General features: G+C 60.2%; 1 protein-coding gene across 2 annotated transcripts in view; it reads left to right on the forward strand.

The window, feature by feature from the left end:
• The first annotated feature begins 4,104 nt into the window (after window positions 1–4,104).
• Window positions 4,105–12,793, forward strand: part of COL5A1 (collagen type V alpha 1 chain) — a 158,787-nt gene continuing 150,098 nt past the window's right edge. For both annotated transcript variants that reach the window (XM_079707147.1, XM_079707148.1), the window contains exon 1: window positions 4,105–4,350. In XM_079707147.1, the coding sequence (XP_079563273.1) occupies window positions 4,233–4,350 (118 nt within the window). In that variant the 5' untranslated portion in view covers window positions 4,105–4,232. The remainder of the gene's footprint in view (window positions 4,351–12,793) is intronic.

Consider the following 12,793-nt stretch of genomic DNA (forward strand, 5'->3'; position numbering starts at 1 on the left):
GACCAACAGCCCTCCTCGTCCTGGAGAGCAGGCTCACACGGGGTTGGGGGCCCCGGCAGGAGCTCTGTTCAGGCTTGGCCACCCCTCCCCCTACTTTTGGACCTGGAGCAAGTCTCACGGCTCCCAGCTTCTGTGTGCTCCTGCCCCCGAGGGAGCGATTTTACTCTGTTGAGCCAGTGGTGCAGGTGAATGGGGTGAAGCCCTGAAGGATCCAGCAGAAGGCTCAGAGGGGTCGGAGGAAGACCACCCAGCTGCAGGATGCAGGGGGAAGGAGGGGGCACCGGAGCCTCCCAATGCCCAGCATGGCTTTGTAGGCCTTCCTGCCTGGCTTCTCCTCCAAGCTCCACAGGGATCCCCGGAGGCTGGCTTCCTCACCCCACTTACCAGGAAACAGCACTGGGGTGCAGAGGTGAGGACTCACTGGCCCAAGGACCCACCCCCGGCCGGTGGTTCCTGCCGCTGGGGTTGCAGCTGAGTCTGGAACTCTGGAGTGAGCCTGGCCTCAGACACCCACTGCAGGATGCAGCTGCGGCCACGGGTGCGGGGTGCAGGTTTGGAGCATCCTCCTTGGGCAGCTTGAGGGAACCTCGAGGCCACTTCCACTGCTGTGAGTAACTGGGGGCAGCTCCGGCCCCTCACTCCACCAGGCAGCAGCTCCCCATTCCCTCCTGGGCCCAGTGGACCATGAACTCTTGTAGGGCAAGCAGGTAACCGGGTTCCTCCACCTCCTCTGTGGGACTGTGAGCTCCCGCCTGTGAGAGGGGGAAGGAGAGAAGGATCCCAGTTGTCCCTGAGCGCTTCCCCAGGCTTTTCCCAGCCAGGCAATGACCCTGGGAGGCTGGGTGGCCCCTTAAGGTGGGAGGGTGTGAAACGAAACAACCCACAAGAGGGTAGCACTTGGGGCTTGTCATGGACGCTGAGAACCACGACTCTGCCGCTTGAAAAAAGTCAATGAGGGGGGACTTCTCTGGCGGTCCAGTGATGAAGAATCTCCTTCCGGTGCAGGGGACTTGGGTTCGATCCCTGGTATGGGAACTAAGATCCCAAATGCTGCGGGGCAGCTAAGCCTGCACGCCACAACTACAGAGCCCATGTGCTCTGGAGCCCGTGAGCCACAACTAGAGAGAAGTCCATGCGCCCCAACAAAGAGCCCCCATGCCGCAATGAAAAGATCCTGCGTGCCACAACTAAGACCCGACACAGCCAAAAAAAAAAAAAAAAAAAGAAAAGAAAAAAAAATCATTGAGAAGAACTTCCAGCAGAGGAAGGAGAGAGAAGGTGGGCAGCAGGTCCCAGGTGCAAAGCTGGGGGCACACCTGGCCTGCCAGGCACCGTGGGAGATACCCAGCCATGGGCGACCAGGGGTGTGCAGAACCCTGGATGGTGGTGAGTCCCTCCCATGGTGGAGCACCATGAGTAGAAGTCCACGCACAGGGAGGGACCGGGTGGGAACGTGGCAGTAATTACAGGAGAGGAGGGAGGCACACAGGCAAGCAGGTGCTGCTCACTGTATAGGAGTTGAGGGGAAGAGACTGGGTTGGGGGCTGGCCAGGGGGATGGGTGCCTTGCTCACTGCAGACATCCTAGAGCCCAGAGTGAAATAAACAGTTTTCAAAGGACTCTCCAATTTAATCAGTTATGGGAGGGCCAAGGGATGCTGCTTGGGGTCAGCCACCATCGGGCATTGTTGCAAGGATCTGGGCAAGGCGATCTGCATCTTTCCCGCCCGAAGGTAAATCTGGTTTCAAATTCAGGCTTGGCCACGGATGGATGGGCTGGTACTTTGGGTAAGTCCTTTACCCTCTCTGATCCGCAATTTCCTTGTCTGTAGAGGGGAGAAATGACAGTATTCCCTACTGCTGTGTGTGACCTGATGCAAGAGTGGCTTTAAAGTGGGAAACACATGTGGCTGGCTGGTACTCCTGCTGTTCCCACTGGAATAACAATCGTGACCAGGCGTCACGGTTACTCTCCTACAGTCCTGGGCAGACAGGTCAGGCTGCTCAGTTTGGGGATTTTTTTCGAGTTTTCCGGTGGGATAGAAACTTACCTCCTCATCCAAGTCCAGGTGTGGATGAGCCCACCTTTGTCTCAAGCTTTCTCATTACTGTGAGGTCAGCTCTCTGGGGGACCCTGGGTGTCCCTTGACTATCAGCTCTTGAGGGACCAGATGCCCGCCCTGAGTTCCAGGTGTTGGGAGGGCTGGCTGGCCAGCACAGAGGCACCTGTAACTGTCACAGAAGGAGCACCCTGTGTCCTTGGGGGAAACTGGAGCCTTGAGTCTGCACTATCTTCTGATAACTAGACCACTGACCTATGGTAGCATCCCAAGTCTTTGGGAGAAGCTGGCCTTCCCCTTGTGGGGGGGGCGTTCCAGGGGCCAGGTGGAGCTGGGGGCTCAGGGAGTGTCTGATGGAATTTCCCTCTCATTAAGGCACACAAAGGACCAGCTCCAGCGGAACCAACACACACAACTTACACACACAGACACACACACACACACACTTCCCCGATCATATGTGTGATTTATACAGGTTGTAAAACAACAACAAAGGACTATAAAAAACCAGAAGGACCATTTAGCTTTGCTTTGTGAGTCTCATCCTTTTCCCGGGCAACATTTAGTGCCGCGAAGGGCACGTGGGGCAGATGTGGACCATCAGGGTAGCACCAGTGAACCACCACCTGGCTCAAGAGGCAGTACGTGGCCATCCCAGCAAACCTAACCTCTGCCCACCTCCCCTCCCTTCCTGTTTCCAGAATGATGGGAGTTAAAGGGCATTTGGGGAATTTCACGCCCAGTCTGGAGATGTAACTGGAGGCAGGGAGCACTGCTTGGGCATCACTGGCTGAACTATTTGTTCAAAGGGGATGCGGATGGCTTAGGGTTTGAAAAGCCCCCTGACTCACCTTCCCTCCTCTTTAAAAACCAGCTCTGTTGCTCTTCGAGGAAGGGGTGTGAGCGGGGTTCCAGCAGGTTATGTGGGGAGCCAGGTGGGAGGGGCTGCTACCGACTCCAGGGAGACCTCACCAAGGCTTAAAGAAGCGGAGGGAGAGAGGCAGTGCCCAGTGGCAGCACCAGGGCAGCAGCGCCCCAACCCCTCACCCCTCTGCCTGCTGTCACCTCCCAAAGGAGTGTCTTCTTTGCTTTCCTTTTTGTGGCAGAGGGGTCTCCACGCAGTAGGAGGGAGGGAGTGGGGAGGGGGTGCTGGCCAAGTTCGCCTGATTAATATCCAGGATGTGTGGCATCCGAGCTCCCTCGGAGAGCTCTTGGGAGCCTAGACCCCAGCCTGGGCACGGATGCCCAATCTGCAGTGGGGGAAGGTGGAGGGCGGGTCGTCTCTCTCGGGGTGGACATGTCTGCCACAGTCTTGGGCGCCCCGATCTGGCTGGATTGGAAGTTCAGTCTCCACCCAGAAGAGGAGCTCTGAACTCCAAGTAAACGAAAAAGTTGGCGGGGTGAGCTGCAACGTCCTTTTTAAACCCCAAATGATCGAACTCGGGGCCCCTGCACACTGGTTCTGGGGCTCGGCCAGGTGCGGGCACCTGGAGCGGGGAAAGCGGGGTGCAGCAGCGTGGGCCGCCGGGCCCCGTCCGCCCGCGCTCGCCGGCAGAGCAGGGGGCGCCGGGCCCTCGCCGAGTCCCCGCCCGCCCCGGGCCAGCCCCTTCCTCGCTGCCGCTCGCCCGCTGGCCCCACCCCCTCGCCCGCGGCGCCCAGTGGGAGGCGGGGGCCGGCCCGGCCGAGCCCAGCGCCGGCTCTGATTTGCTGCGGGCGCGGGGGAGCCACGGCCTCCGCGGGTGCCTTCCCAGAGAGAGGGAGGGAGGGGAAGGGGGAAAAGTGCTCGGCGCCCGAGGCGAGGTCCGCACTCCTCGTTCGTCCCCGCGGCCGGCGCAGGACCTCACGCGAGCGCAGCGCCCACGGGGAGCGAGTCGCGGGGCGGCGGCGGCGGCGGCGGCGGCGGCGGCGGCGAGGAGGAGGCCAGAAGGGATCGGAGGAGGCGGGGGAGGCCAGGGCGAGCGAGCCGAACGGGGTCCCGGCCGCCCCGCGGGCCAAGGTCGAGCCCTCCCGCCCGTGGGCGAGCGCGCCAGCCGACCCTCCAGAGAGCCGCCACCACAAAGAGAACGGGCCGGCGGCTGCTCCCATGACTGTCTAAAGCTGTGCCGGCCCCCTGAGTTGTGCCCTGCGCCCCGTGCGTCCCCGCGCGCCCAACTCGCGCCCGCGCCCCGCCGGCATGGACGTCCACACCCGCTGGAAAGCGCGCAGCCCGCTCCTCCCGGGCGCCCCGCTGCTGTCCCCGCCGTTGCTGCTCCTGCTGCTGCTGCTGTGGGCGCCGCCTCCGAGCCGCGCAGGTAAGGGCACGGGGCGCTTGGGCGCGGGGGGCCGGGGGCCGGGGGGCCGGGGGGCCGGGGCCAGCGCGGCTGTCATCCCCGGGCGCCCGGCCTCTTCCGCGCGTGCCCGACCTTCCCCCCCTGGGCTGTGGAATGCACGGGCCGGGACTCCGAATGCCATTCGCTGGGGGCCCCGGAGAGGGAAACGCGCCGGCACAATACTCCCCACGCCAGACGGGCCGGCGGGTGGGGCTGTCGGGGAGCCGAGGAAGGGCTCTGTGTTGGATCAGCCAGAGGGCTTGTCCACCAGGCAGGCACACTTTTGTCCCGAAACTTTGCGTTCTCTGTCCCACATCACAAGCGCGCAGCTCTGGCCCACACAGCCCCGCTGCAGAACTTCCTTTCCTGAAACCCGGGAAGGGTCGCCCCCTAGAGTCGCAGCGGGCCAGTTCCGGCCGGGCCTCCTGGGATGGGGGGCCGCTGGAGAGAATCCCAGCAGCTGAGCCCCCAGCCCAGGACTTCTCCAAGCACCCTCTTCCTCTGCCTCCAGACCCGGCTGACTCTCCCTTTCTCAGGAAACAGAGCTTCCTGTGGACCCCACCATCTAAGTACTCAGTGAGTGGTACCGGGGAGCCCCGGGCGGGTGGTGGAGCAGCCCTGCTCTAATCCCACCTCTCGACCTCCTGGAAGGCAGTTTTTCTTGGGTTAGCTGCCCAGAGACAGGATTCTTGGAGCAAAGGCGGGAGATGCTCTCGGAGTCTTGGCTGTGAGGGGTTCAGATGACACACAGATGTGGGACTTCTTCTGCCAGAGGTCTGCCCTTAGAAGGAGCTGTCTCCAGTGGATGGCGTCCACCAGGCCAGCACTGACAGTGTGCCAGCCTGGATGCTTGCGGCTCCAGCTCTCTCCCACACAGCTTCCTGACGGGACAGTGGTTTTTCCTAAGCATCACCTTTTGTGGTTATCTGTGGGATGGGACTTCACAAGCCTCAGTCGTCGGAGCCCGAGGCCCCGAAAGTCCTCTGGGGCCCCATTAACAGATGCGGAGACGAGGCTCAGAGCCGCTGTTGCAGGGTCAAGGAAGGTGCGGGCAGAGGGATGGGACCGTGGCCCGGTGGACAGCAGGACCAGCCAGGGGCCCCCTGTGAGAAGACACCGCTTTACTGCCTCCGCTCTTCTCTCCTCCGCTTTGTCATTTGAAGACATGTGGGAAGCATCACTTCCGTGTTCCACTGGCCAGTTAAGACATTCTCTCCCTTTTTCCTGGTACAGTGAGTGCTTGGTGGGCCAGAGGGGGTGAGCAGGAATCAGGGTGTGCAGCCAGTCAGGGGCTGGGGGAGTGGAGGGGAGCCTGCCCTGGCTCTGGGGACCTGGGGTCTTAGCCCTGGGCTACCACCTACGTGCCCTGGATCCCAGGCTAACTGGCTTTGTGTTTCTCCCGGGATCACTGGAGGTGGGGGACAGTAGCGGCCTCCAGAAAAGTGGCACGGAGCAGGGTGGGGATGTGGTCATGGGACCCCTGTAGGCCCAGGGCCATAGCCCTGTCCCAGCTCCTCTGCCGGGCTTTCCCCTAGGAAGTCAGGTGGGAATCTTTCAGGGGAGTCGCCACCCCCAAAAGCCGGGGCTGGGCACTGGCTGGGGAGCACACAGAGCATGCGTTCGCCTGGGTTTGGGGTCGGCTGTTTATCCCACTCCCCATCTCTGCCCCCCGCCCGTCTCCGGTTTCCCTTCCTAACTGAGTGTGGCATGAGGTGGATGCCTGGACCGTGGCTGTGGAGCTGGACGTTTTGCTCTTGTCGAAAAGACGCTGAGAGCCTGTGAAGAAGCCACCTCTCTGGGTGGGTTTCACAGACCTCCCCTCACCGCCACGAGGGTGGGACCCTTTTGGAAGTCATCCTCAGTGCGTGGCCAGCGGGAACGGCTGTCCACTGACATGCGGGGGTGGGCGGGGGGGCAGGAGAGGCCATCCGCAGGCAGCTCTTCTCTCTCCATTTTGAGATCCACCAGATGTTTTTTGAGTTCCCGCTGAACATGGCTCTTTTTCCTACCTTCTTCTTGGCCAAGCGTGTGAAGGAATGAAAAGTCAGATTGCATTTGGGGCCGTTTAACATTGTAACGGGCAAAGGAGAGTAAGTGAAATGAAACATGACCCCAATATTTGGAAATTGAGGTCATCTCTCCGGCACATCATTGGTTGACGCCCGTCACGTGATCGCTCTTGGCAATAATTTGGTGGGAAGAGTTGTCCAAATTTTGTGGGACTTGACAGACATCAAATGGTTAAATTTCCTCTGACTCAATCAAGTTGGCTGAAAAGACAGCCTTTTCCATCCTCTCCTCCCCTTCCCCCTCCTCCCCATAAAAGAGCAGTCAGTGGGAGGAGTTCAGAAGCCAAGCTGATTCCCCGAAGCCTCTGTCTCCTCTGGTCCAGATTTTAGTGGCTGCAGGGCTTGGAGCTCGGGTCGCTGCGACCACCCGGCAGTGGCCACGGGCAGGAGTTTCTTCCTTGTGCGGAAGCACAAAGTTCCCTTGTCCCGTGATGTTGCTCCATGGCTGTTCCTGGGGTGCTGGCCAGAGCCTGCCCCGTGACCCCACCCTTCAGATATCTCTGGACTCTCACATAGCCACGCCCTTAGCCGAGCACAGCTGATGCCCGCCTGCCCCGCCCCTGCCCTCTGGCTGTCTGGCCCCATCTCCCACCCCTGCCTCTTCCCTGGGTCACGGACATTGTTGGGTGGAACAGAGGGGTGTGGGGAACAGACACCCACTGCCCCCCGCCCCTCACTGGATAACGGTGACAGCACAGACTCGCTCGGAGCCCCCGAGGGTCGAGGATGAGTCACGCGCACCCCGAGGCCCCATTGCCGTACCCACAGTGGAGCCTGGGATTTGCAACGCAGAGCAGGGCAGGGTCCCTGGCTCCTGAGACACCCGCACCCGTGGTACCGATTGGAATGAATTTGCTGGCACTTGCCTGGTCTGCTCTTAGCCGTGTGCCCACATCATCTCCTTGGACCCTCATCCCGGCCTGCAAGGTGAGGGGGTGGGGCTGGCACTCTGAGAGGCCCGGGGAACAGGGGGCTGGGACCGCACACTCTGGGTCTGTCTGGTCTCTGCACCTGGGCGCTGAGTGAGCTTCTCCACGGGGGAGGCCCAGTGCTTGGAGCTGCTGTCAGCCTGGGGCTCAGCCCAGACACGGCCCTGGGACCAGGGAGGGGTTCCATTTGGCCCCAGCAGACTGTTTCGGTGCCTTCCTGCCCCTTACACCCCTGCTTTTTATCCGAATGCCATCCAGGGGCACCCGGGGTCTGCAGTCTCCACTCCCCTTTCACCAGGCCCTTCACTCACTGGCGTGACCCGATGACCCCTGGAGGCTTTGCCTGCGCCGGGCCTGCTTGTGGGAAGGCTGGGGTGACAGAGCGCCTGGCTCCAGGGCCCACAGGCTGGTGCGAGGCACGCATGTGGACACCGTTCGTTGTACTGTTCGTTCTCCTGCCGAGCCTGTCTGGAGGGTTGGCCCCCTTGGGGAGATCTGGGGCAGCTTCCTGGAGGAGGTGATGCTAAACTTGACCTTTCCTTTCTTATTCCCCTTCCTTTTGTTCCAAAAGGCCTCCTTCGCAGGTGCCCTCCTCCACCTCTGGCTTTTGTCTCCTCCGTGCCTTCTTCCCCGCAGGACATCCCACCCCGCAGCTTCGCTGTTCTCCCGGAGCTGCTTCCCTTGGCTGGAAAGCCCCTCATTAACTTGGTTGGCAGGGCGCCTCCAGCACCGCCTGCCCCGACAGTGCTGTGCCAGCAGAAGTGGCCGCTGTGAGATAGAGGGGGCCTCTGAGGGGACAGGAGGGAGGCCGGAGCCTTCCTTAACCCTCTCTGGGTTAAGAGATGATCTGACGGATGCCGCCTGCCCTGGCCTGGGCGGGTCCTGCGCGCTTTGGGTCCCCTGTTTCGCGAGGCAGGGACGTGGGGGGACAGTCCTTGGCAGTTAGATTGTTGAACCCAGGGCAGCGTGGATGGTTCCTCTGCCTCTAAGGGGTTGGCTGGGCGGGGGCCAGCCACCGTGCCTCAGCTTTCCTCTCTGGAAAACGGGGAGAAATGGTTTTCTTGCTTTGAGGGTGGTTATGGAGACTGAGGCGATCTACAGAGACCGCGTGTGGAATGTCAAGGCACAGGAAGCCCCTGATGAGCGGAGGGTCTTATTATGGCTACTGTTTTGGGTGGTGTTTCTGCAAAAGGAAAAAGCGTAGGGTTGCCACAATCCTCTTTTTTTTTTTTTTTTTTTTTTTTTGCGGTACACGGGCCTCTCACTGCTGTGGCCTCTCCCGTTGTGGAGCACAGGCTCCGGACACGCAGGCTCAGCGGCCATGGCTCACGGGCCCAGCCGCTCCGCGGCATGTGGGATCCTCCCGGACCGGGGCATGAACCCGTGTCCCCCGCATCGGCAGGCGGACTCTCAACCACTGCGCCACCAGGGAAGCCCCACAATCCTCTTTTATTTTTTTATTATTATTATTTTTTGCTGTACGTGGGCCTCTCGCTGTTGTGGCCTCTCCCGTTGCGGAGCACAGGCTCCGAACGCGCAGGCTCAGCGGCCATGGCTCACGGGCCCAGCCGCTCCGCGGCATGTGGTATCCTCCCAGACCGGGGCACGAACCCGTGTCCCCTGTATCGGCAGGCGGACTTTCAGCCACTGCGCCACCAGGGAAGCCCCACAATCCTCTTTTAAATGCAAGTATTCCAGCGGGAGCCCAGCTGAGGGAGGCGTGTCCGTCCAAGGAGGCTCTGGGGGCTGGTGAGACCCCCAGGGCTCTGCCATCCACAAGTGACTCAGCCTGAGCCCCCCCTCACTCTCCTCAGCACCCCCATATGCTCGGTGGGTCCATTTCCCACGACACCTCATGGGGTCGCAGTAAAGGTCACCCTAGGCAACGTATGTGAAAATGCTTTACAAGCCCATTGGAGGGTTGTACACCTGTGTGTGCGTTTGTGTGTATGTGTCCAAGCATGTGTGTGCTAGTGATGTGAGTGTTTGTGTGGATGCATGTGTGTGCCTGTGTGTGTGACATGTCCGTGTGTGTGGGTGTACACGTGCACACGAGTATGCACACCCACATCCATGCACAGGTCCATGTGTTTCCAGGGTCTGCTCAGGCAGGGCCTGGTGTGTTTGAGGTGCTCACGGCAAGGCCGCATCTCTCTCCTTAATCGTGCCCCACTCCTGCCGGATCGGAGACGAGGAGATGACCCGTGGCCACGGAGCCCACTGGGCAGCCACGAGGCGTTGGGTCCAGCCCCAGGACAAACTCAGTCCAGCTGGGTCTGATAATCTGATGAGTCTTTTTTTGCTCACAGGAGGGCGATGTTATATTATAGCTTCTGCTTCTCCCTCTGTTTATTTCTCCCCTGTAATCGACTCATCTGGTGTCAGCACTTGGCCAAATGTTAGTTTTAAGCTTTCTGGCCTGGCTCGTGGAGATATTGAGGTCCTGAAGGCAGAGCCTGCATTGGCCCTTCTCCTAGGCAGAGCTGCCCCTGCCACAGGACACGGCCTGGAGACCCGGTGCGGGTGACGGCTCGGGGCCGGCGGCCTGGAGCTGGACGGCCTGGGCCCACATCCCACCCCACCCCCACCAGCGGTGCACTTTGCCTCAGCTTCCCTATCTGCAGGAAGGGGTGATGGCTGTGACTCCTGCAGGATTTTCGAGAGGGTTCAGTCCATAGCGTGTCCAAAGCTCAGAGCAAGCCCCTGTCACTGTTGTCACTGTTACGTCCTCCCGGGGCCCCCAGGCAGCAGCAGGTCTGGGGTCCAGGGTGAGTTCTTGGCTTTGCTCACTGGCTGGCCGTATGAGTCACCCCCTCACTGTCCTGTGAACAGTCACCCTGGTGCCCCCTCACGGGTGAGCATGAAAAGGGGTTACACAGCCCCCGGTGAGTTTATTGGAGCGCTTGCTGCTACTTCTGCGGTCCGAGCCCCAGCACGGAGGCGCCTGCATCCTGGAGCAGTCGTGGGGCGGGTCACGTGCAGCACGCCCCTCCCCTTCTTCCTCAGGCCACCCCCACTGTACAAGGAGGAATGGGGGCCGCAGGGATGGGAATGGACCGGCCCACGTCCCACCTCAAAGACTCTGGTCTTCTGCCCCGGAGACATGACCGTGGGTGATGGCTGGTGATCTGGAGGGACATCCGGGGCGGGGGCGGCGGGGGTTTGCTAACTCAGACGCTGTTCCTGCACCCGCGCACCCCGGCGTCTGGGGCAAAGTCCATAGAATGAATGAATGAATGCTCCGTTGGATGCGTGGGGATTCGTGGTGGGGTGATGGGGGGTCGGTCCGTGTTACATTATGTCTTTTGCTGTCTGAGCCGTCATCCCATCAGCTTAGACTCACCCAGTAGTTTTTCTGGCAGGTTCCCAACCTATGTCATAACCCACAGTAGGAGTAAATGTCGCCACTCTTTGGTGACTCAGACCTAAGAAATGGAACCACAGTCTGACCCACTTTTCTCCACGTCTCATTACACAGAGCTCCAGGGGCCCGTTTTCTGCGATGTCTCTGTGCATGAAATGGGGGATTCCTTTATTTCCTGTCTCCTAGACCTGTGTTCTTTTGGGGGAACTTCACTCTTCTGTCCTGTTCTGCCTGCACCTTAGCAATAGGGATTTTATTGGTCTCTCTATTAATTTTTTTATAAATGCTATAAAATGACATCAAAATGTGCGTATGTGACGGGAGTGATTTAGCTAAAACCTCTGACTCTTGCATTGGAAAACTAGTGACCTAACAATGAAAAAGAGTGAGCACTTTAATCTGAATGGAAGGTGGGAAGCCATTGTCTTCCACTCTGCTGGCAGGGTAACCCAGAGGGTGGTGGGTGAGGCTTCAGTGGAATCCTTTCCTGTGTGAGTGCAGAGGAAATGCAGGAGAGGCTGGTCCTTTGTGGAGAACTCCGGAGTGACAGTGGCTGTGCTTGAAGCATTTGCAGACCTCTAATGTGAGGCAGACCTGTGCCGGGCACCAGGCAGCAGGTGCACAGGTGAGCGGTATGTGAACATCCCAGCCCTGCAGGAGCTTCCGGTGCAGTGAGGGAATCAGACCTGTGAACAGGCGATTGTATCCAGTGAAGTGCAAAGTGGGAGGTAGTGAAACATTCATCAGCTAGTAGAGTGGTGCCGCCAGACAATCAGGGGGAGGCACCCGCCAGCCCTTAGGCCACTGGCCAATCAGAGGGAGGTACCTGCCAGCCCCAGTGGGGCTCTGGCCAATCAAAGGGAGGCACCCGCCAGCCCCTGGGCCACTGGCCAATCAGAGGGAGGCACCTGCCAGCCCCTGGGTCACTGGCCAATCAGAGGGAGGTACCTGCCAGCCCCAGTGGGGCTCTGGTCACTCAGAGAGAGGTACCTGCCAGCCTCAGTGGGCCACTGGCCAATCAGAGGGAGGTAACTGCCAGCCCCAGTGGGGCTCTGGCCAATCAGAGACCAGCCCGTTTTGCCAGGGCCTGCGGCTTTTGGGGTCCCACCCCATGAGTTTGAAGGAAAGAGTCCCTTGGTGGAGGCGAGTGGCACTTTCCCATGTGTGTCTGTCCTCTGACTCCTGTTCATATTTAACCAGACTCTACTCTGGGTTGTTACCTGTGGAGTACCCTGCTCTGGGGTTCACCTGGACCAGGTGGGGTTGGCCCCATCCTGCAGATGTGCAAGGGGAGGCCCTGTGGGCCCAGCTGGCACAAAGGAGTGATGGTTGCCCTCTGTATCCCAGTGAAAAGCATGCCCCGCCTTGGTGTAGGTCATTACCGGCATATAAACTGATGCCAGGTGCCAGGTCAGGGGGGCTCCAGCAGCTTCCAGCTCTTCTTTGCCGTGGGACAGTCCCTTGGTGGCAGGGTCCGTGCGCTTCAGAAAGAGGTCCACGGCCTCCACCAACTGTGAGTAGCCTCTGCACCTCGGCCTCAGTTCCTCGTTCATTTCTGATGCATAAAACTGGGTGTGCGTACAGTCCTGTCTTGCTAAATGTCAAGGTCTCCCTCTTTGGGAGGATAGTGGGCAGCTGTGCACCAGTGGGACCTGGGGCCCTGGCTCCCGGGGGTCCGTTAGGGGACCCTGCTGGGTGGCAGGTGAAGGGAGAGCTGGCCGGGGCCCAGAGCCCTGCACAGGGGAGGGTGCAGCTGAGAAGGAAAGAGGGGCCATTTCTGGCCCTGGGCCCCCAGGTTCAGTTTGCAAGGGCCCTGCCTGGGGAGATACTGTCCTCATGTCCGCTGGGGTGAAGTCTCTGGGACCCGCCTTACTGTTACTTCTCTTCTTTTGCACTTTTTTTTCTTTGGGGAGAATCTGAAATGCTGACGGGCAGTTCTGGCTTCCTCCTTCGAGGCAGTTCTGTGTTCTCCTGGGATGCGGGTGGAGTAGACAGCCTCCGGCGTCAGTGTCCTGTGTAGACCTTGCTCTTCTAGGGACAGAGGGTCCCGGTTGGTTTTGAGC

The sequence above is a fragment of the Hyperoodon ampullatus genome (genome assembly GCF_949752795.1).
Source record: "Hyperoodon ampullatus genome assembly, chromosome: 6".
Lineage (NCBI taxonomy): Eukaryota > Metazoa > Chordata > Mammalia > Artiodactyla > Ziphiidae > Hyperoodon > Hyperoodon ampullatus.